The sequence below is a fragment of the Pempheris klunzingeri genome, chromosome 14 (assembly GCF_042242105.1).
Source record: "Pempheris klunzingeri isolate RE-2024b chromosome 14, fPemKlu1.hap1, whole genome shotgun sequence".
Taxonomy (NCBI): Eukaryota; Metazoa; Chordata; class Actinopteri; order Acropomatiformes; family Pempheridae; genus Pempheris; species Pempheris klunzingeri.
This window is the reverse complement of record NC_092025.1, coordinates 16099995-16126099: the sequence shown is the minus strand read 5'-3', so window position 1 is coordinate 16126099 and position 26105 is coordinate 16099995. Positions and strand designations below refer to the sequence as shown.

General features: G+C 41.1%; 1 protein-coding gene across 1 annotated transcript; it reads right to left on the bottom strand.

The window, feature by feature from the left end:
* Positions 1–18596: 18596 nt before the first annotated feature.
* msx2b (muscle segment homeobox 2b) lies at positions 18597–20920 on the bottom strand. The gene is made up of 2 exons (XM_070843710.1): positions 20478–20920; positions 18597–20029 (listed from the first exon to the last, which is right to left on the bottom strand). Exons 1-2 carry the CDS (start codon positions 20842–20844, stop codon positions 19572–19574), a joined length of 825 nt encoding a protein of 274 aa, XP_070699811.1. The 5' UTR covers positions 20845–20920; the 3' UTR covers positions 18597–19571.
* Between the last annotated feature and the right edge of the window lie 5185 nt (positions 20921–26105).

Below are 26105 nucleotides of genomic sequence, written 5' to 3'. Positions count from 1 at the left end.
ACCTAGAGTAGCTCAAACTTTATGGACATGAAACATTTTCTTTATACACTGATAACGCTGTTTGTTTTTGTCAAAAGATATCTAGGAAGTGCGGTTTAAAAACTGCAGCAAACGACCACTTATGTCTCACACACACATACAAAACCCCTCTACGGAGGCACTCAAACACAAACCATGGGACAGCCACACTTGGTGGCTGCTTGGTGATTCACACATTATATAGCCCTCCATCCGTCTCTGTTTTCCATTTACCTCATAAAAGCTGAGGCATGTTCCCTTCAACCACTCTTCCTGCTCTTTCACACCTCCTGTCTTGCCACTCTCTATTAGCATTCCCTGGTCAGGGGGCCGTATGAAAGTGAGACACACACCTGCCACAGTCAAAGTCATAAGCCTGTCGCTTCTCTACAGCTCAGATCAGTTGGGCTCCGGCAGACTGGACATGTGTTTATTGGGCTAGCTTTGTGGGTTAATGGATAACGGACTGGCTAGCTAATTGACTGCCCAGCTTGCCACTTGGTTATGTAAATGCTTTGCTGACTCATGAATAAATGGCTTCAGGGCAAATGTCTCCCCTCAGCCTCTCCCTCTTTCAGCCTCTCTGTCCCTCTTCCTCTCTCTCCTTCGCTCCCTCCTGCCCTGTTCAGCCAAAACCAAACAGCAGCTGCACTAGAGGTAGGAGTGTCAGAAAGTGCCACAACTGTGTTCCTCTGTTTTTAGGCAAGTTCCTAGAATAGAACAGCGTTCACAGCGTGTTGAGTGGAAGCTAAACCCCAGAGGCTAGCTGTGGTACTTAAGATAGCTACCACACACACACTCACACACACACACACACACACACATACACACATACACACACTCTCACAGGCGCTTGTATTCAAACAAAAAGGAATGAAAGTGTGCACACTTGCGTCCATAATTGAGCACAGAGACGAATGCCTTCACAGATATAACATAAATATTCACACACACATATTCAAACACACATATGCATAGAGCAACAGATCGTGCCAGATAAGATTCTTCTTTAATATTGGAGAAAGAATACTCTTCAGAATTGCTTATTGATAGCAGCTATTTTAAACTGAAATACTAGAGATCCCTCTTCAATTGCCACCTTGTTGGTGACAACTACAAAACCATGAAGGGCATGAAAACACATGAAAATGATTTTTGTTGTAAATTTGGTTGTAAAGTTGGAGGAATCAATGGCCGGTGTGGTGGGGACTTGTGTCAGTCGGGGGCCCTCTTGTCACCATGTGTCACCATCATTTTTGTCTCCTTTGCACTCACCTGGATGCTTTTTTGCATCCATCCATCCCTCTGTGTTTGGATCAACAATATAGCTATGGCAAATGTATGTGGACACACTTACATCATTGTATGCTGTAAAATTAAGATATATGTCTTAAGCAACAATATACTTCCAACCTTGTGGCAATAGATTGAGGAGGATGAAAATTCTCTATCTGCACAAAACAAGGCCCATAAAGAAATGCTTTTCCGCCTTGAACACTTTTGGGGTGAACTGCAATGCTGAACGTGAGCCAGGCGTTAACGTCCGACATCAGCACCCGACCTCGCTAATACTCTTGTGGAAAAGTGGGAGCAAATCCTTGCAGCCAGGCTCCACAATCCTATGGGAGCTGTTAGAGGAGCACATTCATTAAAGCCCTTCCAATACTGGACTTTACCAGTGATATCAGCCTTTGGGAGTTTAAAAGATCTAATAATAATATATCTGTTCACAGTTCTCTTTGAAAATACAATCACATACTGTACAAGGAAACAATCGATTTGTGTTTTCTTTTTCTTAATTGTGAACCCATGCATACACCCCAGTGAGTGATACCCAGTAGTACATCAGTCTTATTTAACTTCAGATGTGCGGAAAAGAAACTTATAGCAAACCTATTAGTTTGCAGAAAAGCACACACTTCCAAATGCTTGTTTTGCAAGAGGCGATGTTAGCCATGATAATAATGCTGAGTGCCAACAAGCACCACTGCCGACTGCATCAACATGTAACCGTATCTACTAGTTGGGGAGTCTGTGTTGTCTATACAAAGGCATTTGTATTTGTGCTAAGATGTGGTTTGTAGGTGAAGGTGCAAGAGTAGTAGTTTTAGATGCCGTAACTGCATCTCACATCCTGATTTGTGTTTTCATTTTTCTGTGGTGTGGTTCACCTTCCTTTTCCACTGAAAGGGAAACCACTATAAGTCATGAAACCATCATATGGGTGCAGCAAAGGAGAAATCTGCTGGCCCACACAAATAAAACCTCATAGACAGCGAAGATTAAAGCGCAGGGGTGATGGGAGGGTCTATTTTAAAGATGACAAATGGATAAACTGTAAAAACTGTAAGAATGGCCTATATCTTCAGAAACCCTTAGGTGCTCTTCAGATGTTAACAGCTCTTGTCATGTTACATTGCCCTTCGAAAGGTCACACACAGCAAATTGCCCTTGCAATGGTACAAAAATGGCCAAACAGGCTTTGCTAGACTGACAAAGCAGGCAGCCACCACCCCCAGGTCATTTTGTCTTCAATGTGACGCAGCAGTGGAGAGTTCTGCTGACTCTTAGGGATGCACAATGTGTAGGATGCTGACTGACAGCCAGACCCTGCTGCTGTATTAGCTACTCAAAGGCTCCAATGTGGGAGGTCTTCCCTCCTTCCTGTGAGTCATGTACATCCATCCACGCAAGGGCATCTGGCCCTATGAGAGGAAATGTGGCTAATGAAATCCCCTAGGTTATTGTACACACACAACTGGATGTGGGAATGCTGGAGTATGCTGAGTTCTTGCTCCGTTTTCTATTTGAGTAGCTCACATATGTTTCCATATCTAGGGCCCAGTATGTAGTAGTAGTAACAAACTCACTAAAAGCTCAACTTATCAGTATTTTCTAAAATCAACAATGTCACATTTGATGTGAAAGGGATCTTATGATGAGGTATTAGCTGTCTGCAGTCCCCTTTAGCACTACAGAGCTTTTGCCTCTTTTAGCATCTTGCTGTGGTTGCTCGCAGAAAGTTTACTCTCACTAACCCAATTTTCAGCAGCAGCAGACAGCTATTTTCAGCAAAAAAGTTCTGAAAAACCACCAGTATGCTACCTGCCCAGAACCAAACTGCAGACAGGCACAACTAGCAACTAGTAAAGAAAGTAGAACATCTAACATTAGTTGCTAAAGGCCTAGATATCTAGAGTAGGTGGAAGCCAAAGCAGAGCAGGAGAGTGACTTTCATCACGTGGACAGTAATGTTCCTAATAGGTGTATACATGGAAATATCCATTTTCTGCAAACACATTTGTGACAAATTTGTAGAGTGATAATATGAAAGGATCAGGTGTTTTGTTCTTTCTGCTCTAAACTAAGGAAAAACTGCTCTTCATTGCTCTTCAGTGTTATTTGATTCTACTAACTGCTGCATTAACATGTCATATTAGCGATATAGAAAGAATGAAAAGAAAAGAGTCAAATGGGTCATTAAAACTCCTCCTCTTTCCTTTTCATGTTGGCTATTTAAGCGAACCCTAAAACCTGAACAATTTGATATTTCTTTGATGGGCTGCTTGGAGCTCAATGCCTATACCACAGGCTGTTTATCACTACAAAATAAAAAGAAGCTTTAGTTAATGCCACACTTCATTCAAGACTGCGCAGTCTTGGTGATGATCAAAGTCAAACAGCAACAAAGACAAACGTTGAGTCATTAATCCAGACAAGGGATGACCCCTGGGGAGATGCTATTCATCAAATTCTCCTCTGGGAGAGAAAAAGAGGATTTGAGAGACACCCTCTCCGTATTTCAACATTTCCTACCTCTCCTCATTGCTTTGTCAAACCCACTCGGCACCCACACCCTCACCTTTTGATACAATGTCATCACATGCACTATTTTTTCTTTTTATCACAATAAAGAGCTCCATCAGTCTTCCTTACCTCTACGTGCTCATCAATTCTACCTTCATTTTTTTTCTGTCTTGCTGATGGTGTCACTTTAACCTGAGCCACTCAGTTCCTCATTCATAAAAGCAGAAAAGACCCAGGGGCAGAAAAGGTTATCATCATATGTCTTTTCTTGAGATAATAGGATGTCCATGAAGGACTGAATGTGTGTGTTTTTATGGTCAGATACTGAGACATCGTAGGCCAGTATCAGGAAGAAAATCAATTTATTCATTCTGCTGGAGCTATTCATACACCTTAAACATTTATTAGTGGGAATGCTGCCAACAGCATTCACACTATTGTTATCCGATTTTATTATTGGTGTGAATGCTCCAAGCATTCACCCGGAATCGATTGCTATGACTTTTCTCATCCGAAACAAAAATGTGCGATTAATATCAATTTTTCTGCGAAAAATTTCTCATAGAAATGAATGGGAAAAATTTTCAAAATTCCGATTTTCTCACCCAACTTCAAGCCCTCACAGTTCCTTCATACGTTCAGCCGGAAACTTCATTCAAACTTTAAAACGTTCAGCTTCTTGTACTCTTTCAGTCCATACTTCAACCTCCTTCATTCCATTCACCCTTTCATCACAGTCGTCTTTCAAAACACTCCTCACTCCTTTTTCAGATTTAACATTAGTGTGTGTGTGGTGGAATGTTCAGAGCTAGAGTGCGTGATGTCATCGCTAGAGTGGAGAGGGACAGAAAAATCGTCTGAAGATTTTGTGAAAAGCTCGCTCTCACGCCCACAGCGTGTCACTCACACTCAATATCTATACAGAAAAACGTAGGACTGCTCGGGCCGGTCGCAACAATGTGACTTAGGACGCACAGAAACGCACGCAGCTGCCTCCATGAGCCTCCAAGCGACGGGAATTGAGACCAACTGCCTCATAGAGGGCCATGTTAACTGGCAGCTCAAATCTGAGGAGGGAGGTAGACGCAACCACTTTTCGAACCTGCTCCAGCTCTCTCATTTCACAAGTTAGAGACATGAGGCTCGACGTGCGTGTTCAGGAGACCCTCTGAAGTCCGCTGGTCCACATGTTATGGCTGTGACACTTACTGTGTTTCAGTAAAACCTGCATTTACAGAGGCATGTCACAGCTCAAATCTCCATGAAAAGAGCTGTGTCACCCCAGAGTGGCTCCGCAGGCACCATCGCCATAGCAACCTCGCAGCTGCAGCTGATTAGTGACCTCTGAGCCACATAGAGACACTGAGCATGCTCAGTTGGTGGGAATCAGGTGATCAATAAAAGCCCTGTGTTTTTCAAAATAAATTTCATCAGATACAGAAAAACAACTACAGGTGTTGACTCACAACAAAGTCACAGGAACTCTGCCGGAGTCCAATTTTCAAAATTAAAGCCCTGTGTTTTTCAAAATAAATTTCATCAGATTTTTCATCTGTACATTTTTCAACTTCCTTTTTCATGTTAAACCTATTCAGAATAGCAGAATATTCAATGCTTTTCAGTTCAAAAGTCAGCTATTCAGTTTTCACCCATTCATATATTCAGATAAGTACTTTATTCATTCATTCAGGCATTCAATGATTTTCAGTTCAAAAGGGAGCTATTCAGTCTAGCGTAAGCCATTCAGAGAGCATTCACACCGCAATTTCTTCAGAAATTGAACTTTCTAGTTATTCTTATTCTTCCTCGACGCGTTTCAACTGCCTAACGCTTTGAGCTACAGACACCATTCCAAAACCAAACTGTCCAGCTCGGCGGTCTCTAGGGTACTATGACTTTTCACACATCTACAGTGGGGCAAAAAAGCATTTAGTCAGCCACCAATTGTGCAAGTTCTCCCACTTAAAAACATGAGAGAGGCCTGTAATTTTCATCATAGGTATACCTCAACTATGAGAGACAGAATGAGAAAAAAAAATCACATTGTCTGATTTTTAAAGAATTTATTTGCAAATTATGATGGAAAATAAGTATTTGGTCAATAACAAAAGTTCATCTCAATACTTTGTTAAATATCTTTTGTTGGCAATGACAGAAGTCAAACGTTTTCTGTAAGTCTTCACAAGGTTTTCACACACTGTTGCTGGTATTTTGGCCCATTCCTCCATGCAGATCTCCTGTAGAGCAGTGATGTTTTGGGGCTGTCGCTGGGCAACACAGACTTTCAACTCCCTCCAAAGATTTTCTATGGGGTTGAGATCTGGAGACTGGCTAGGCCACTCCAGGACCTTGAAATGCTTCTTACATCTTACATGTGTTTCATCTGACCATTTGACATTCTTCCAATCCTCTTCTGGATCATCCAAATGCTCTCTAGCAAACTTCAGACAGGCCTGGACATGTACTGGCTTAAGCAGGAGGACACGTCTGGCACTGCAGGATTTGAGTCCCTGGCGGCGTAGTGTGTTACTGATGGTAGCCTTTGTTACTTTGGTCCCAGCTCTCTGCAGGTCATTCTCTAGGTCCCCTCGTGTGGTTCTGGGATTTTTGCTCACCGTTCTTGTGATCATTTTGACCCCACGGGGTGAGATCTTGCGTGGAGCCCCAGATCGAGGGAGATTATCAGTGGTCTTGTATGTCTTCCATTTTCTAATAATTGCTCCCACAGTTGATTTCTTCACACCAAGCTGCTTACCTATTGCAGATTCAGTCTTCCCAGCCTGGTGCAGGTCTACAATTTTGTTTCTGGTGTCCTTTGACAGCTCTTTGGTCTTGGCCATAGTGGAGTTTGGAGTGTGACTGTTTGAGGTTGTGGATAGGTGTCTTTTATATTGATAACGAGTTCAAACAGGTGCCATTAATACAGGTAACGAGTGGAGGACAGAGGAGCCTCTTAAAGAAGAAGTTACAGGTCTGTGAGAGCCAGAAATCTTGCTTGTTTGTAGGTGACCAAATACTTATTTTACAGAGGAATTTACCAATTAATTCATTAAAAATCCTACAATGTGATTTCCTGGATTCTTTCCCCCCATTCTGTCTCTCATAGTTGAAGTGTACCTATGATGAAAATTACAGGCCTCTCTCATCTTTTTAAGTGGGAGAACTTGCACAATTGGTGGCTGACTAAATACTTTTTTGCCCCACTGTATGTGTTAAGGGTGAGTCAGTGACTCAAAGGTTAGCGCCTTTGTTAAATAAAAAAACTCATCATAATTCTACCGTGCTTTCTTTGCTTGCCCTCCATGCTTCTGTTAGCAGAATGATCTATAGCACAAGCAACAGGCACTAGATTATACCCCACAAGCCATTGGTTTGAGGGTGATAAAATCCCCTATTGCTTTGCAGGCATGCACATGCAGCCAATCACAGGGACACAGGCATGCGCGTATTGAAACACTCACTCTCTTGCTGGCACACACAGGCGTACTCACACAGCTCTATGTGATAACTTGGCACAATAGTGGCACCCTGGACAGAAGGTCAGAATTCACAGCTGCAGTCTGTTTGACTTCTGGCGACATTAGACAATAAACAAGCGTGTGTTGCCTGGTGCTTACGAGTCACACTGGATCAGGAAATGTGGAACGGTAACACTGGATTGGGAACATGTCTAATCCTAAACCTCAGACAAAACATGTTTTTATACCTATTTTTAACCCTTTTAAAAATCACAGTTCTCAGAGATGTCATTTAAATCACCGTAACGAGTTTCCAAGTGGAGGTTTAGAGAGCTTTTGAGCAGAGAGAAAATCTTGAAATTGTACTGTTACAATACCAGAATTCAAAACTTCAATACAAAACTAATACAAAGAAAAGAATACTCAATACCAAATAGAAAATAAAAAAGTCCTTGGCACACAAAATAGGATCTTTTTTTTTGGTGCTGATTCTGATGAGTGAAAATCCATTAGTAGGTGGTATAATTTAATGTTTTTTTTTTTTTTTTACAATTGTATTCTGTCTAATTAATACGTTGAGCACTATTTTTTACCTGTGTGTGTGCGTGCATGCGTGTGTATATATACATATGCTGCACTATATACAATATATACTACTATATACCATATGTACTGTGTAAAAGTCTTTGATAGATCATAAGATTGCTTCTTTAACAGCTTGTGATCAGCAGATGGATTTATTAGCAGTTTAGCTTGTGAGATTGTGCTAAAATCCCTTTGTTATATAATCCTGAGGTTGGTTTGTTTTCTTTCACACTACAAACAATAAGAGTCCACTTGGAAGCTGACTGAGGCCCACCTTTTCAAGTGGCCTTTTTGGTCTGCACCACGGTTTGATCGACAGCTGTCTTCACACCAGACAGCTTTAACTGAACCAAACAGCTTGTGCTGTTTCTGCAAATGTTAGCCAGGCTAAATTTACAGATGCCTGCTTGGGACTCGCTCACATGTTGAGGACCACTTGATTTTCGTCCTCGTTGTTTCACCTGTGCAGCTTTGGGTTGAAAATCTGATTAGATTTGTTTTTTTTATAGCATAAGTGGGTCCACTTTCAATGCCAAATGTATAATTAACATTGTATAATTTTAATCATGTGGTATTGAAAAAGTATGGATACTTTTGACATCCTTAGTCATAAGTAGAGCACAGTAATATTCAAGGTAATTATTATGAACCTTGGGGGATGTCTCTTAACTGTATCTCAAGAACAAGTGATGATTAACTTCGTGAAAACTCAGCTCTGTTCCAAAAACCCCAATAACAGATCTCACTGACCTGGTTCTAAAACTCTCAGACAGTCCTGCTGTGAGGAGATATGAGGGAAGCCCTCATGGATCTAGTTATAGCCACCGTGTTTTAAGAGTGCACACACACATATTTGGTTTCTTGCTCTCCCTTTTTATTCTCCCGTACACACACAACCACATATATATGTAATACTGAGTTGGAACAATAATAATATATTTCATGTGGAAAGGAACTTGAGGAACTTCTAGTTACCTTAATTTCTGCTGTTTTTGATCATTTCTGTCAAGCTGCGACTGCAGAGAAGCTTCAGCTCAAAGCGTTTGAAAACTTTGAGAGGCACCATGGGACCATAGATTGTATTCAGGCATGTTGCTGCTAACAAGCCGACGCAGGTAGAAAAAGTAAAAATATATGTAGATGAGATCCAGCACAGACGGGCTGAGTGAACTGGTTATAATGTGCTTTCAAAATGAACGAGCACATGTGTTGAACCTAGAGCAGACTGCAGAAGATTTTGCATTGGTCAAAACTCTGAGAATGTCATTCAGACAGGTGTGTACAGCAACACACTCATTAAAATTTGAGAAGTACAACACTATCCATTTCATTGCTTACCAAGATAGCATGGTGTGTGAAATATATTCTCTCCTTCTGATTTAATGTGTGTTTCTGGGTTGTAGCTGCTGTGGAGTTTAAATTGTTCATACATATCTGTGTTGGCTGCCTTTAAGATTATTTATTCTGCTGTTAAAATGGCAGTTATTTAATTTCTGTAACCTAATATTGTTGCATCCACCACGGTATCTATTGCTATTTTAATTTGTTGTTGGTAATTTTTGTGTAATTCTCTTAAGTTTTGTCTGTTTTCTGGTTAATTCTATTTAGGCTACGCTGATGATTGTACGTTTATAATTGATTAGTTGTATGCACACGCTACAAATGTGTTTCTATTGAAAGCAATTTTTTTATTGTATAAGTGAATACTTGGTGATTCACTGCAGGGTGCCCATTATCATCTCAAAACGGACATCTACCAAGTAGCTCCAGTGAACCTGTCTGCTCACCGTTAAATTAATGTGCCGGCTGCATAGTATCAGCCTTTATCCAACCATACCAACAGGGACACAGTCAAAGCCTCCACTTACAATTTACTGCAACACATTAACAAGCTTATTTACAACACTGAGAGTCGTCCTTCAGTCCTTCCAACAGTACACACAGCCTCGTAATTTGTTTGTGAAAATCTTGACATTGATTTGGGAACCATGACATGGCTGGACAACTAGCAGGTCTTGTTATTAAGCATTAGGCATGCTGTGAAATTATATTTACTGTTTGTCAACCATATGAGGTGTTATTGTCTTTGAACCTTGATAGAATAACGTTATCTTTCAGAGTCATAGCTAGAGCCAGAGGGCTCTATGAGCTGGGGAGACTATAAATAGGTTATCTCCCATTGTCAAGTCATATCTAAGGTTTGTCCTATTTGCTGGAGTAGTAAACAATGTCTCATTGCATAAGGATCTCATGGGGTGGTAATGATTGCTTCAGGTATTAGTTCAATCCTCAGATGTTACCAGGGAAACTGAGTTACATCTTGTTGGAAAACTTTAGATTTTGATGTAAAATGCATGAAAATATGGTCTGTTCATTAATTCCTGGAAACTGGTTGGGCAATATGCCTTATTGTCATAGTCTAAATATGTACTTTAATTCATAGTAATCATTTATTAATAATAATTTATTAATTAATAGTTTTGTCATATAACATTATCATCCTCACATACTCCCCCACTGCCCTTTAAAAATGTAACATGGTGATGTTTAGTCTGAGCATATTTTAGGAGACCTACTTTTCTCTGAGCACAGTTTTTACAAAAGTAAATTAAATTGAAGTAAGTAAACAAACAATTTCTCCTCTTTCTTACTTGACTAAAATATTCTATTACTCCTTCTACCCCTGTCCACGACCTCTTACACAACTTTTAATAGCTGTTACTCTTGTGTTTCTATAGCACACACACACACACACACACACACACACAATCATGCCTGATCTCAACCTGTTCTCATTCTCAGGTCATTAATTACTGCTCCTGTACCAAAGACAGCTCTTGGAGGATTGTTCCCCTGCAGAATTCCCTGAAACAGACATAAGAGTAGTGCAGGGCCATGATCCCAAGCCACATCAGTTTGCCTTTTCAATTTGAGCCGTTAACCAATCCACCAGTAATGCTAAATCTGCAGCTCTCAGGTGGATTTCTCTTTCTCTTAATAGCATAACCTCCTGTGGATGGCGAGTGTCTGAGTGTAAACGTAAGGTTGACATTATCTAAAAGGCTAATGTTAGTGAGCATTCTAACCAGTAACTCTAAACAGTATAAGCTCCTATGAATGAGTCTCAATGAGCATGTTGAATATTTGAAAATTAGTGCAGTTTCACATATGTGGGCATTCATGACGTAGACAGGTCCCACTCTGTCTGAGCATTAGTTTTGCATGGTTCGAGCTGATTAAAAGCAGTAGATGGTGTGCTGGGCCATTATCAACCCATGAAAGGCTGATTTTTATATTTATTTAAAAAAATTAGATTGAAACATTGACACTAGAATTGACGTGTTTCATTACAGTACCATTTACCATCAAACTATTTAGTTTACAGCTTTAGAAACCCGTTAATGTGCAGTATCTCTTTAAGTTTTGCTTTTGGTTTCACACAGGACACGAGCAGTGGCCTCCTGGGTGAAAGTCCTGTATCTGACCCTTCCATCCATTCCAACCTCCTCCCTACGCGGACTTTATACTACATTACCCTTTAGCGTCTCATACAGATGCTTTGTGACATGTCTTATACAGACACTAAAGGGTGCCCTGTTCGCCGGTATCAAACGCCGAAAGGAAGTGACAAAGCAGAGGTTTTTGATGACCGAAGAATGACAACAGTCTGCAACCCCCTACTGACCCTGTTTAGATCCTGACCCTGCAGATTATGTGCATAATCCGTCCTAATGAGAGAGAGAGGGAGAAACCAAGGCAGCGATCGCATGAAATCATACATGTGAATCTATAAATAGTGTTTATCCCACAGCTATGTTCTCACACATCATATGGCTTCAACAGCCTGTAAATCACATGGCCTGAAACGCAATTAAAAACTGACCTGATGGATTCAGGATCATCCTGTACCACCAGGAACGTAAAGAGTACTACAATATAATACTCAAGTAAATTATGCATTTGGTTAGTGATTAGTATAGTAGCATAAAAACTAATAGTAATTAGTTCATTAGTTTGCTTTTACTAAATGCAAAAATGTTCTTAGATTAAAGTAAAAAGTAGGTCAGTTAAAATGCATTGAGTAAATGATGATGATGCCACTGTTTTACCTTTTAAAAAATGATTAGAGGATGATGATGAGGATGATGATGATGATGATGATGATATTCCTATAGGACTGTTGAATTAAGGAACATCTTTTGGCTCCAAACTAAAGTATATCAACATGTCAGTGTACACAGACTAATAGGACGTCCCACTGTTCCTGAGTGTGAACCACGCCATCAAGCCCAAACCAGAAATATATTCCTTTCCTATTGAAAAACATTTGCACCCAATGGATACAGCTGATTATAAATGAATATACAACCGTCATCCTCATTGTAGCCTAACTAGAATTAACCAGAAAATAGGACAAATCTCTAACAGTAAAACAAAAATGGCCGTAATAATAAAAAAAAGAGTTACACTGAGGCAGGTGTAATAAGTACTATTAGGCTACAAACATTAGATAACCTGCCACGTCACTTAATAAATCATCATCAAGGCAGCTGCACAGAGATGTATGAGCTTTATAAACTCAACAGCTGCTCCAGCCCACAAACACACACAGTAAAGCAAAAAGGGAGCCTGCACACACACACACACACACACACACACACACACACACAACACAGCGGTTGTTAATGTTCTCATCTGGAGTTGCATCCTTCAGTGAGTTTGTTGTTAAAGTCACCTGTGTGAACACAGTCTCCTCCAGTTTGAACTTTTTTGCTTCCTCACTCCGAATACAAAATATAACCAGTCCACTCGAACTCTCCGTCTCGCTGCAATTCCCCAAAGTTTTTAAATGTTTTGAGCTGCATGTAAATGAGTGCTCTGCAGTCACAACTGTGACACAGATTGTCACAGACTGGCAGAAAGGAATTACACACCTCACTAATGGAAAAGGGTTCCTAAGTGAATCCAGCAGTCACGGCCGGAGGATCCGCTATGAGCATGTTACCTCAGTACTCAAAAAAGAAGAAGTACACACACAAAAAGACTTTGTTAAGGTAGTCAGAGTAAAAGTTTAATTTTGGGGGGTCAAGGCTATTGGTTTATTTTCATCTAAGGTGATATTTCTACTATTCAATCAAAAACCTTGTGATGTGTAAGCAGCTTTTACTGACTTGTTGAATTATAATCTGAATATTTATTACTCCCCTAGAAATGTTGTTTGCCAAAAGCTAATCAGCTTGTGTTAGAGCTGGGCCTGTGACTGGTAGCGATGCAAAGGAAGAGGAAGGAGGTGGCAGCACAGTGACAACATCAGTAAGTGCGGGTGTGTGTTTGTGTAAGACGGCAACAGGGAGAGAGGGTTTGTGTGTGTGTGTGTGAGTGTGTGTGTCTGTGTGTGTGTGTGTGTGTGTGTGTGTGCATGCGTGTGTGAGGTGGAAAAATAAAGTGAGAGAAGGGACACCACAGTGGCATGTGTGGCGAGCTCTTTCTTTCCACCGTAATGTCAGCCTGTATTTCTGTGACATTAATTTGTGATGTAGAAAAGGTGCTACGGTGGCGCTGTGTGTGTGCGTGTGTGTGTGTGTGTGTGTGTGTGTGTGTGTGTGTGCGTGTGCGTATGAGTGTGTGTGTGTGTGTGTGTGTGTGTGTGTGTGTGTGTGTGTGTGTGTGTTGTGGTAGCACATATGGCAAACTCAATCTGTAATATCTCAACTCCTCTGTCTTTCCCAATAAAGTAGTGAAGGTTAAATGGTCGAAGGATGTCAGAGTCAGAAATGTAGAGGCACTCAAACATATTCTCTCTCTTCCTGCTTTTCACACACACACACACACACACACACACACACACAGCCTTAAAGATACTTAAGGATGCAAAAGTCATTCTCTCAGCCCCATGCATGCACATACACACTCCCTCAAACCCTCGTATGGAGGCATTCTGCTGTGTAAACAGGTGTTGGAACAATATGGGAGTGTATAAATATGCCAGTGTGTTTTCCGCTCCCCTATGCAGCATCATTTGCATTTTTAAAGACGCACTTATTCTCAACTCACTATTCACATAAATAACTCAAGCTAGGCACAACTCTTAACACATATAACCAACCAGACCAGATTTAGACCCCGGACAAGTAAGATTTAATTCAGTCTCATTTTGCTCTATTTTAAGAACGGCAGCCAAATAAAAACTGCCAGTGTTTGGATGGCTTCTTAGTGGCTCTGGTAGGTTTCATTGATGCACACTGAGGCGACTACTGATAAACTTTGTTACTATAGTGACGCCTACTGGATAAAAAAGGGAATTTCATTCACACTGTCTTTTAAAGGAGTTTCATCTGTCTGCCTGTTTTTTTCTCTCCATGTGCAAATACCATAAATAGACAAAAATGTGTGTGTGCCCCTATCATTAAGCCGTTGAATTGGTTTATGCATATGAGTTGAAGAGAGCTTATTCAGTCAGTAAAGAAGAAGCACTCGCAGTTTACGTGTTAGATTCATCGCACCGGTATGTCTCATCCCACTCTGTATAAAAAATGAAAAATGTCTGAAAAAAAGCTTTCAAGCTCCCTGAAACTAAAAGCATATTCACTAGATCCAATGTGGAGGGAATCTACATCATATCAGAGTACGCATCATACTACTTTACTTATTTCTCTCCACTACTGATTCCACAAACAGCAGCGCTATGTGTCCTCACTCAGAATAGAAAACCACTTTCAGCCACTCAGAGTTTTATGTGAGAACATTCATTCAAAACCAATCAAACTTAGAAATCAGCATCAGTCTCTGAGCTTCTTCTGCGTTATGCCAAGTGCATGAATGATTAGCTGAGAGGCCTCAGTGGTCTCAGACCAGCAAGCATCGCATTTGAATTAACAGCTTATTGATGACGTCGAAGGTGCAGTGTAAATGATATAAATGGCAATTTGCAAGTGCTTTCAGACGCCTCTTTGAGGTTTGATTTTGCAATAGCTGAGAGATGAATCTAGAGTATTAAACACACTGTTAAAGTGCAGATTCTTCTTGTTTAAAAGCCTCATTAGAGAGTCTGTCAGTGTCCTTTGTATAAACACTGTTGAAGAAGTAATTCCAGAACGTTTCTGAAGTGACTGCTCGTGAGCAAAATAAGACCCTGGTTTAAAATGATCATCAGACTGGCAAATCTTCAACTCTCTGTGTGTGTGTGTGTGTGTGTGTGTGTGTGTGTGTGTGTGTGTGTGTGTGTGTGTGTGTGTGTGTGTGTGTGTGTGGTTTATATATATTTACACTCCAATCAAAGCCATATTCTGCCTTTGCCATTTCCCGTTATGCAATTAGTTTGGATGCTTCAAAGGCATGATCATGGACTCCCACAGAGAAAGACAAAATGCAAAGGCGTAGGCATAATGTTTAAATCAAGCATGCAGTACATGGAGCTGTCGGGGTCCAACAGCAATAATAGTCTGCAAAAAATGTAGAACTGATACAGATTAACCTTCCCTTTTCCCATTGACAAACATGTATTGGTTTAAACCAGTTAACACCAGCTTGCATGAACAAATCAATAATTCTGCTGGGGATGATGCATGTTGCAATATACGTAGGTGTCTATGATTCATTGAACTGTGAACTGTGTGCTAATCCATTTTAAAGCTTTAATGACTTCATTATTTCTGAGAGACTGCTGTTGTATTTAAACTATCAAGTTGGCTAGTGCTCATTTACAGTTGGGTAAATATTTAACACCACAGAAGAAGAAGTGCAAAATCAAAATGAGGAAATAAGCAACGGGTACAACTGCCATCTTGTTTATTTGTGAGTACATTTGTGTTGGTGAAACAGAGAGAGAGAGAGAGAGAGAGAGAGAGAGTGTGTGTGTGTGTGTGCAGCATAATATTTAGAAGCTTTGGCCATCCTACTTTTCCTACTCTGGCCAGCTCCGGGCAATTTCCTCTCTACATCTGCTACTGTGTGGCTCTCGAGGGACATTTCCAAAGGCCACACACACACACTCACACCTAAACAACAGAATTCTGCATCATATTATGTCCCAGTCTGTATATGGGAACTCACTGGGGGGGTACTCTTTGTTTCTGGGAGGCTCTGCCCAAGGCTTCATTAGTATCTGTAAACAACTTTAGAAGAGAAGAAATCAGCCGCAGCAGAGAATGCAAATTGCTATTCTGTATTCTAAAACAGGGAGAAGAAATTTCTTTAGACAAGTGAGAATATACTGTAAAATACACATTTGCATTTCTCGAACATTCAGTGCTGTGCAGCCAGCTGTGAGCTGCTCGCCCTTATGTTTAGCTAATGCTCACAAAACGCATCTGTGCCATTGCGGCACAGCATTGTAAACATGATTTCTGCTTCTTTTATTGTAACACACTTCTGTTGGTGGTGAGCTGAACCTTTCGTCCCTGAGGACAATTTTTTTTAGGGTATATTCCCTCGCCCTAAGTCAGTTATTTTATGCATTTGAAAAAGATGAGGAGAGGAGAGCCTGACTTGAATTATTCCTCCTGAAGAATGCCTCCTACAGCAGATTTTTATAACAAACTCTGGTGGCCTAATGGAGTAACATAGCTCAGTAACCAGTCATAGGTGTGATCCCACAATGATGAATACATTTTTGGACAATCTTCCTCATTCAGAGTTGCATTATTATGGGTGTCATGTGTTTTTGGAATCAACACAGACATAAACAGGTCTGCAAGGCACACAGACAAAAAGGTCTGGCCCTCCAGTGAAAAGAAGATAAGAAAATATATAATTTTAATGTGCTCAGTTTGTGCCAAAAAAAAAAAAACGGCAAGAAGAGGCAAAACACATAAAGGCTTCAACAGGCTGCAACGCGTCCCTGGATTGGTGCTTCTCCTCAGGCAATATCTACTGGCTTATGCTGATGTTTTTAGAAAAATAAGAAAAAAGGAGGACATGATGTCAGAGTTACATCATAGCTAAACTGCTGTAAATACTAAACAATAGTAGGATGTGGCATTATTGATACATATTAAGCAAAAAAAAAAAACACCCAGAGGTAGCCTACTAATGAACTCAATGGTTGCATGTTTGTGGGCAGACAGTAAAGTAGGCCACCAAACTAGGCAGAAATACACAAAACATAGACCTCTTTGTAGATCTTAATACAAATATAAAGCATTTGTCTATATTTAACCTATCTGTACAAGCCTGTTGTTGTTTTAGGTTTTTTTTGCATGTCTTGTTTTCCAGCTTTCTGCCTCAAACCCAATTTTACCCACATGATGCTTCACAGAACAAGAGGAAAGAGCAATTTTTCCCGCAATGCTATATTACAAGCAGCCACTAGAGGAGGTAGGAGACAAGCACATGTCTTACAGACAGAGAGGGCCACAGTCACAAGTTGTCAAAAAAGTAACATACAAAACCACAAACATGCCCAATCACTGTCCCATGAACAACAGCCCCCAGATCCCCCAGTGACAAGCCTCCAAACGAAAAGACAGCGATTTTTATTGGACTCCCCACCACTGAAATTTAACACCCCTCCAGCAAAGTGGCGCAAACTTGCTGTTTCACAAGAGACTCTGAGCCACTCCTGCCAATCTGCACTTCATTAGGCTGATTGCTTGCCTGTGTGAGCTACTCGCTTCGCCTGCCTGCTCGGCCTCTGCGCCTTGTTCTGATTAAAGGGGAACCTCGTAAATGTGCTGCTGCCTATAAACGATTTCCTCGTCACATCAAAGTCACACGGAAGTTGTAAGCTGCTCTTATAATTGCAACAAAGCCCAGGAAACTTTTCACAGCCCCACACGCCACCAAACTCACCCTGCGGCTCTGTAGGAACTGCTGCTAAGCTGGAGAGGTCCGGTAGAATTTGGCTAATTCGACCATTAGTCCACAGTGGTCATTAATATTAGGCTTAATGGGGCAGGAGGAACATGATGCTGAGGATAAGAGCAATAACAAACGATTGGGTTTCTGCTAAGCAAGCTGTTAGTGTGTAAGCAAGCCAATATTCAATATATGAACATTTTGCCAATCAACACCTCTGCCACAGGCTGAGGGAGTCTTATGGATTACTGTAACTCCAGTTAAATAAACAGTAAATGTTGCTGCTACTTGTTGGTGAGTTTTAGACAGATAAACGCTGGACAAAAGGTAAAATTATAGACAATACTGTCAGGTCATTATCCCTAATTGCTATCCCACCCACCTATTATAGAGATAAATGCTGTTGTGAGTTCTCACGCTACTGTCGTGAACAACTCAGTAATGGTCATAAATACAGAGCAAATGATTGCCAGAGAGACAACACGCTGTATTTCTGAACAAACAAAACATCATTATAAAAGTGTATCTCTCCCTTTTTTTTTTAAAACAAAAAAAAACAAAACTTTGACCAGTGTGGTAAATGACAGCTCAGTAATAACAGGAACCATAAGTTAGATAATTTATGGGTATCATTTATGGTTTGTCAAACATTGCCTTGAACTGACCGCTGTCTGATGGGAAACACAGACACGGGATTAAACCACAGAAACACACACACACACACAAACACGCACACACACGAATGCATGTTGGCACACACATGCACAAAGCACAGCTGTAAAGGAAAAAAAAAAAGCAGAGCAGCTGCTTTTGCTGGTAAATGACTTTAAAATATAACGTTTTCTTGAAAGCTCTTAAGTGAACGTAGCTGCACGTCTTTACATGTTGCTACTTTATTTTATTTTTTTTTTACACAAAATGATACGTCATTCATTTAAAGGAAACAGTCTGAAAGGCTTTAATTGTTTTTGTTCATTTGAATGATAAAACATTGGTGGAAAAAATATATATATATAAACTGCATAGCACAGTGTAGGCCCTTTCAAAGGGACGTTCAGGGAGAACAATATAAATACACTTTTGGTCAGAACTTTAGTACCATATTCTCACAACCTGTCATAAATATACAACATGAGGCACTCATACATTTCCAGCATAATTATATTTCAAAGAGAATAAATATGTCCATGCTCTATAAATGCGTGGGAAGGAAATGAGGGACAGATTAAAGTGTTTTATTGCTACGAGAGATAAAAGATGGGGGAAAGCTTTAGAATTGCGTTTGTGTAAAGTTTTCATTGTGATGAATAATTTGATGTGTGTCTTAAAAGAGCACATAAACCTGAAATTGTCTGCTTTGAGTTTTTAAAAAAAAAAAAAAAAGGACAACAGACACTTTGGCAGAATGGAAATTAAAAGAATGCTTCAGTGATATGTTTATTGGCCTGAGATGCTGAAGCACTCCTCATCCACACGAGTGTACAAAGTGTCTCGATTTTAAGGCCCAACACAAGGCACTATCGAATGAAGAGAAAGGCTTAAGTGAAGAGTTGCAGTTGGTATTATGGCGCCCGGTGCAAGTCCTTGTTCAGCTCAATTATTGCAAAAGTAAACAAGTGAAGAGTATAAACAGCTGGACAGCAACGCCCCTCCTCATACAGATAAGTCATGTAAACAGGCAGTCCAAAAAGGGCAAGAGGACATCTAAGTTGGTTTTTTTCATCCTCGCTGTGGGAAAAAGATTTTTAATTTGACTTGAAGTGCTAAGAAAGTTGATTCAAACACTCCTTGTGCAGTAGACATATTATAAACATTGATCTTTTTTTTTTTTATGTTAGCCTCATGTCCTCTGTGTCTATTTTTGGGAATCCTTGGAAACACATTTCACCAGTCAGCCATATTTCCATTTTATGATAAGTGGTACATGCTGTAGGCCAGAGGAGCAGTGTACAGTCCTAGAGGTGAAATGGGCAGCATGGGTCTGTGGTGGTGGTGGTGATAGGCAGAGTATGACTGTCCATACAGTGACACAGCGCTAAGCGACAGTGGTAACGTAAAGCCAGGATGTAAACCTCCAGCGGCAGCAGCCGCCACCGCCGCCGTCTTGGCGTCAGCTGCCATCTTGAGTTTCTCCAGCTCGGCCTCCTGGAGCCTCTTGGCTTTTGCCCGGCGGTTCTGGAACCAGATCTTCACCTGGGTCTCTGTCAGGGTCAAGGAGGAGGAGAACTCGGCCCGCTCGGCGATGGACAGGTACTGCTTCTGCCTGAACTTCCTCTCCAGGGCCAGCAGCTGAGACGTGGTGAAGGGAGTGCGGGGCTTTCGGTTGGTCTTGTGCTTCCTCAGTGGACAGGAGGGGCTGACATGGCCTGGGAGAGGATACAACAGTGATTTAAGGATGAGGGTGAGACTCATTCATTTGACTTCTAATGATTTGTTGTGGATTTTGAACATCCATCTGCTGATCAGTTAACAAAAATGGCTAAATTAATTTCACATAAAGTTGAAAATTGGACATCTGGAAACATTTTCATCTTATAGGCAACATTTTAGAGGTGTGCCACATATGTATTTTCTAGAAGAAGTACTTCCTCACACAGTAACCCCCATTTTAATGCATATCTGAGAGATTTAGAGTTATTGGTCATTTCTGCACAAGTTGCAGTAAATCATGTACCAGTAAACTGCAAATGTTGCTAAGAAAGTGGGTCCCCTTCATTGAAAGTCTCAAATGCAGGCTGTGTGTTTGGCTGCAGGATAATATTTAGTGAGAAAAACATCTATAGACCCTTAAAAGTTCATGCAGGAGAAACTTACGGGGCTGTGAGGAAAAGGCGCTGCTGGTCACCCAGGGTGCGCAGTCCTCTGACTCTGACGCCTCAGATTTTACCGGCGAGGAAGGCACAGCCGTAGAGCTCTTTCTGCTTCCTCCGGGAAGACTGCACGTCTCTCGGCACAGATACAGAGAGCTTAGACCGACGGGGGACACCGGTACCGGACTTCCCTCCGGTTTGCAGCAGGTGGATCCTCCGTCTGTCTTCCTGCCGGACATTAACGCCTCCACGCTGAACGGGTGATGCCTACGCACCTCCGGAGACGTCTTCTCCTCCGCCAAGTCCGGGCGGTTACTGTCCTCCTCGGAAGAGCTGCACCCCAAGTCGTTAAACGTGTCCTGAGAGGCCATCTCTCCTCCGGGTCTCAATCCGAAAAACAAGTGAACTCCAAGAGGGACAGTGAGAAGGCAGCCAGGTGAGACCCGCTCCGCCGAGCGCAGTGTTATGGAGCTGTCAACTAGTTTGTGGGAGTATGTAGAAGCGTCACAGCGACGCGGAACAACTTTGACCAATCAGAGCCGCCCAAAATGTTTACGAGTGAGCGGATGCTGCCTTCCTGGACAGTCGGAAATAAGAGTGCTTGTGTTGTTTTGAGGAAAGCAGTGCAACAGATAATACAAAATGTATATCATTATTATTATTATTTGTAGAAGTTTGTGAAGGCACCAGTTTAAAGTAGTAGTAGTAGTAGTTGTTGTAGTAGTTGTAGTAGTAGTGAGTGAACAAAAGTATTTCGTGTGTCAGGTCATTTTTAGAAAGTTACGTGTAGTACTTGAAAGCAGCAAAAGTCCTCAAGGATCACTGAGGTGGCTCAAATAGGTCCTCACACCCCATCCAAGTAACAAATAAGCTAAAATAAATATTCCAAAAAAGTTAAATTCCATCTTTTTCCACTTTAGTAATTGACATGAATAGTTGTCAGTTATGTTATGATGAAAAAAGGGAATATGATGATACTTCTAGTGCTATTATGTATTTTATACTTTATCTAATTCATTTCAAAGATCAATTGCGGAAATTATACAAGATATAGGAAATACATAAGTCGGACCCAACAGCTGTTCAGTTTTGTGTCATGTTAAGGTAAAACTCTTCAGACGAGTGTCAAATAAAGGTTTACAGATCTGTAGCTTTTGTTCAGCGAGAACACAGGTTGCCGTCATGTCGCCTTTTTAGTTTAATTAGTGATTTAAGGGAAGTAGCCTGCATAAAATAATAGCTGTCACAGCATTATCACATGTTAAGCTTCAGTAATGGATTAGCTCTAACTCTAACCTCATGAGAGTGCATGTGTAAACACGGGCCCCATGCGGATAATTATGGAGAATTATACCCGGGATGAAACACTAATCCCTTTTCTTCTTTATCTCTCTGTCTGATTTGTTTGCTCTTCCCTTTATTGGGACTTTCCATTGTAACTCGCCATGCTGCTGTGTGCTGTGCCAGCAGAGCATGCTATGAAGAGTGTCACACTGAAATTACAGAGTAAATTACTGAATTACAGATTTAGTTTTTAAAATCTTTGACTCCATCTGAGGGCCCGACTGGACACAAACTGTATGAGGCATCCACATGTCTGTAGCTGATCATTCATCTTTTTGTCCTGTGATTCAGTCCCATTCTCTGCACACATTAGACATGAAGTTACTCACTGTAATCCTCATGAAGTAACTCATTGTGATTTATCCATGGGCAATTTAACTTATGTCAGATGAAAGTGCCCAGCTCCTGATAGAGAACTTTACACATGTTCCAGCAGTTTATCTGAAGAAACAGTCCTTTGATGATAGTTGAAATATTTTAAGCTGGAAGGATTTTTCCACTTATCTTACCACTTTTCCCATGGTCATGCTTGTTAAAGTACTTTCCTATCTTTCACCTAATTGCTCATATTTAACAGCCATTGCTAATTTGAACTGTTCTGCCACTGAATGATAATTAATCCTTATTTCACATCACAAGGCCTGATTCACACCCATAATCTTGTAATGTCTACGTGGTAGAAACAATGAGAGTATATGTCTGTGAAGAACACACACGCACACACACACACACGCACACGCACACGCACACGCACACACACACACACACACACACACACACACACAACCTACAGCAGTGCAGCCTCCCAGTCCCACAAGATTAAGTTGCTTTTCAGATTGTTTACCTTAAAACTCACTTATGGCTACGGCTAGCTTTTCAATATGGCCATTCTTTAAAAAGGACACGCTGCATACCTTTTTACAATATCCCTGAGGACCGATCTCTATACACTAAATACTCCATTTCTCTCTGCATTTTTATGTGTAGCCAGCAGGCCCGGCTAGCTTGTGTATGTCAGACTGTGGAGCAGAGCTCAGTTCCCAGGAGGCTGCCACTGCTGCCTTATTAAAGTGGGGTTATTTCACAGACAATCAGAGGTTTGTGAAGGCGCCAGTGAGCGGCCAGATGAAAGGACTGACTCCTCAGGGGAGAAACTGTTGCCGTTTTTTTGCAGCTCTGTTCAGGATCCCCACCTCCATCCTCCTCCACCCCTCCACTTCTGTCTCTCTCTCTCTCTCTCTCTCTCTCTCTCTCTCCTTCTCTGGCTGTGCCCGCACGCCCTGCAGGCACTTTGTCAGTCATTATTCAGAGAACTCGTTCTTGGCGGCGTGTCAGCGGCGTGTTTCCTCCTTTCTTCCCTACAGTCTTTTTTCTTGCACCCTTTTGTGCTTGCTGTGTTAGTTTAGAGGTGTGTCTTTGTCTATTGCATTTTATTCCTCCTTGCTTTTTTCTCTGTGTTTTTGTCTTCACCTCCAAATGACTTTCCTCCTTTCTTTATTCCTATCCCAACCTCTGGCCTTCTCGTGTCATCCATCCTTTAATTTGTCATCTCGGCTTTACTCTACTCCCTCTATCTGTCCACCTTTTCTTTCTTTCTTTCTTTAGATTATTCTTAAATCCATCTCTTTCTATCAGATGAGAAGACGGTGACAAAAAAAAAAGAGGCCACATCCACATCAGAGTTAGATCTAATATGGAATAACATCAGAATCATCTTTGGCATGTGAGCCCATCCCTCTTTCAACCCTGTTGCAAGAGGAAAATTGCCAGCTGCAGATATTTCAATCACAAGAAATGCTGGCACTCATTTAATTATCTAAATGGGAAACATAACTAATTTGATACTAATACGAGCTACATCTTGTCCAATGTCAGGCCCAACTCTGGTAAAACCAAATTAGAGGTCATGTTGTCATAAATGCACTTTGAATATGTGAATGCATGGGAACTGCTATCAGCAAAACACTGTGTGCATATTACACGCACGTTAAGTATGTTTTAAATAATACGACTACAGCTTTGTGTGAGCAGGGATCCAAAGAGAATTTAGTTAAAGACAAAGAAGGAGGAATAAAGGAAGGAAGGAAGGAGGAGGAGGGGTAGAAATGAGAGGGGTGCTCTCCTGGGTGTAGCAAAATTACCCACACATCCCACTTCCTTTTTTCCATAATATCATTTAAGCCTGATAATAGCGAAAGCAATTTGTCTGAGCATGTTTGTTTGTGTGTGTGTGTGTGTGTGTGTGAGACACAGAGGAGCAGGAGAAGCCTCTGGTTGTGTGGGTCGGGCACACCTCAGAGCATTGTAATTACAGCAGAAGCTTTGAAGTGGTGGAATGTTTGGTCGGGATAATCAGCAGGCTGTGCTGCACTCACACACTATTTACATTCCCATTAAAACACTCATTCATGCCATCATACCAGCAAATTTGACTATCAATACTGATACTTGCTGGGTACAAAGTTGGGGAACTAACGTGTTAAATGTTGAATATGATCTGTGTTTTTAGCAGTACTGTGTACATTTCTGTAATCCCGTACTAGTTGGCAGTTCTTCTTGAATTTGTTTTACTGCTTTTATTTCTCCTCTTCTAATTCTGAGCTCTTCTTGAGTTTACACCTGAGAGCTGTCGAGATGAAGACAAACCTTGCCACTGGCATGTTACTGTCGATTTAAAAAAGAAAATAGCCCACAGTGCACATATTGAACAATTTTTAGTACATTTTACCCACTTTTTTCCTTTTAAATACTAGACAGTCAAGATGTGACAGGAAATGAGAGGAGAGACAGAGAGAAAGACTTGGATGTTATGATTACATGGCTTTTCCAAAACAAGCTTTTCAGGATGGCGGATTCAGTGTGATGAAAAGATAATTAAATTTGTAATTTGAGGCTGTAGAAATAGAATTGAATTCACTGTAAAATGAAATGTAATTGACCACCGTAGCGGAGGCCTATCAGATGTGGATCATGATATCAAAAATCAATATTCAGTAAATCCCTTTATGGCAAATGCATGCATAATCAAATATAAAATAATCCAATTGATGCTCAATGTACTAAACTGTGCTGTTGAACAGTAAGGTTACACTTTGCTCAAAACATTAGCAGTCACACAGTTTTGTAAAATGATAACACAATATGACTCTTCACCTCCATGACACGATTTCGCTGAAACTTGATAAACAATAAAATTAAATTATACCTCAGTCCTGCTTTGTGCGGTATATCTGTCACATCCTGACATTCATGAACATGCTTTACAAGCTTTATACAACACATGTAGCACAGCGCACACAGTCAAGTCACAGTGCTTCTCAGCAAGACAAGTAGCTTGTCAAACCAGTGAGGCATGTTGTAAAAAAACTTACTGACACACACGCACATGCAAACTCAGTGTAATCACATTGTTTTGCACATATAATGATCTCAGTACCGTCACCCACCCCACCCCTCTCTCTCTCTATCTCCCTCCCTCTCTCTCTCTCTGAGCTGCCCAAACCCTCAGAACCTCCGCCTGTAATGCACCTAAATGACTACCTTGAATGCTACAATGGCGCCAGGGCCAATTAGCTGTTAACACTGGAGACAGATCTATTCAAAAGCCAGAGAATGAGCCCTCCTGTAACGTGAAAGATTGATGCCCACTTTGCTAATGACAAGAGGAGGCAATCTGTTGCTTGACTCAGCCCTGGGCTGTGTTACAGGATAGTCAGCTGATTACCGTGAGCCTGCAGGGGGATGGGGGCTCCTGAGAAAATTGGAAATTGAGTATAAGTCACTAATAGGGGTTGAATAGAGGACATCAACACATATACAGATACAGTGGGGCAAAAAAGTATTTAGTCAGCCACCAATTTTGCAAGTTCTCCCACTTAAAAAGATGAGAGAGGCCTGTAATTTTCATCATAGGTACACTTCAACTATGAGAGACAGAATGGGGGGAAAGAATCCAGGAAATCACAGTGTAGGATTTTTAATGAATTAATTGGTAAATTCCTTGGTAAAATAAGTATTTGGTCACCTACAAACAAGCAAGATTTCTGGCTCTCACAGACCTGTAACTTCTTCTTTAAGAGGCTCCTCTGTCCTCCACTTGTTACCTGTATTAATGGCACCTGTTTGAACTCGTTATCAATATAAAAGACACCTGTCCACAACCTCAAACAGTCACACTCCAAACTCCACTATGGCCAAGACCAAAGAGCTGTCAAAGGACACCAGAAACAAAATTGTAGACCTGCACCAGGCTGGGAAGACTGAATCTGCAATAGGCATACAAGACCAC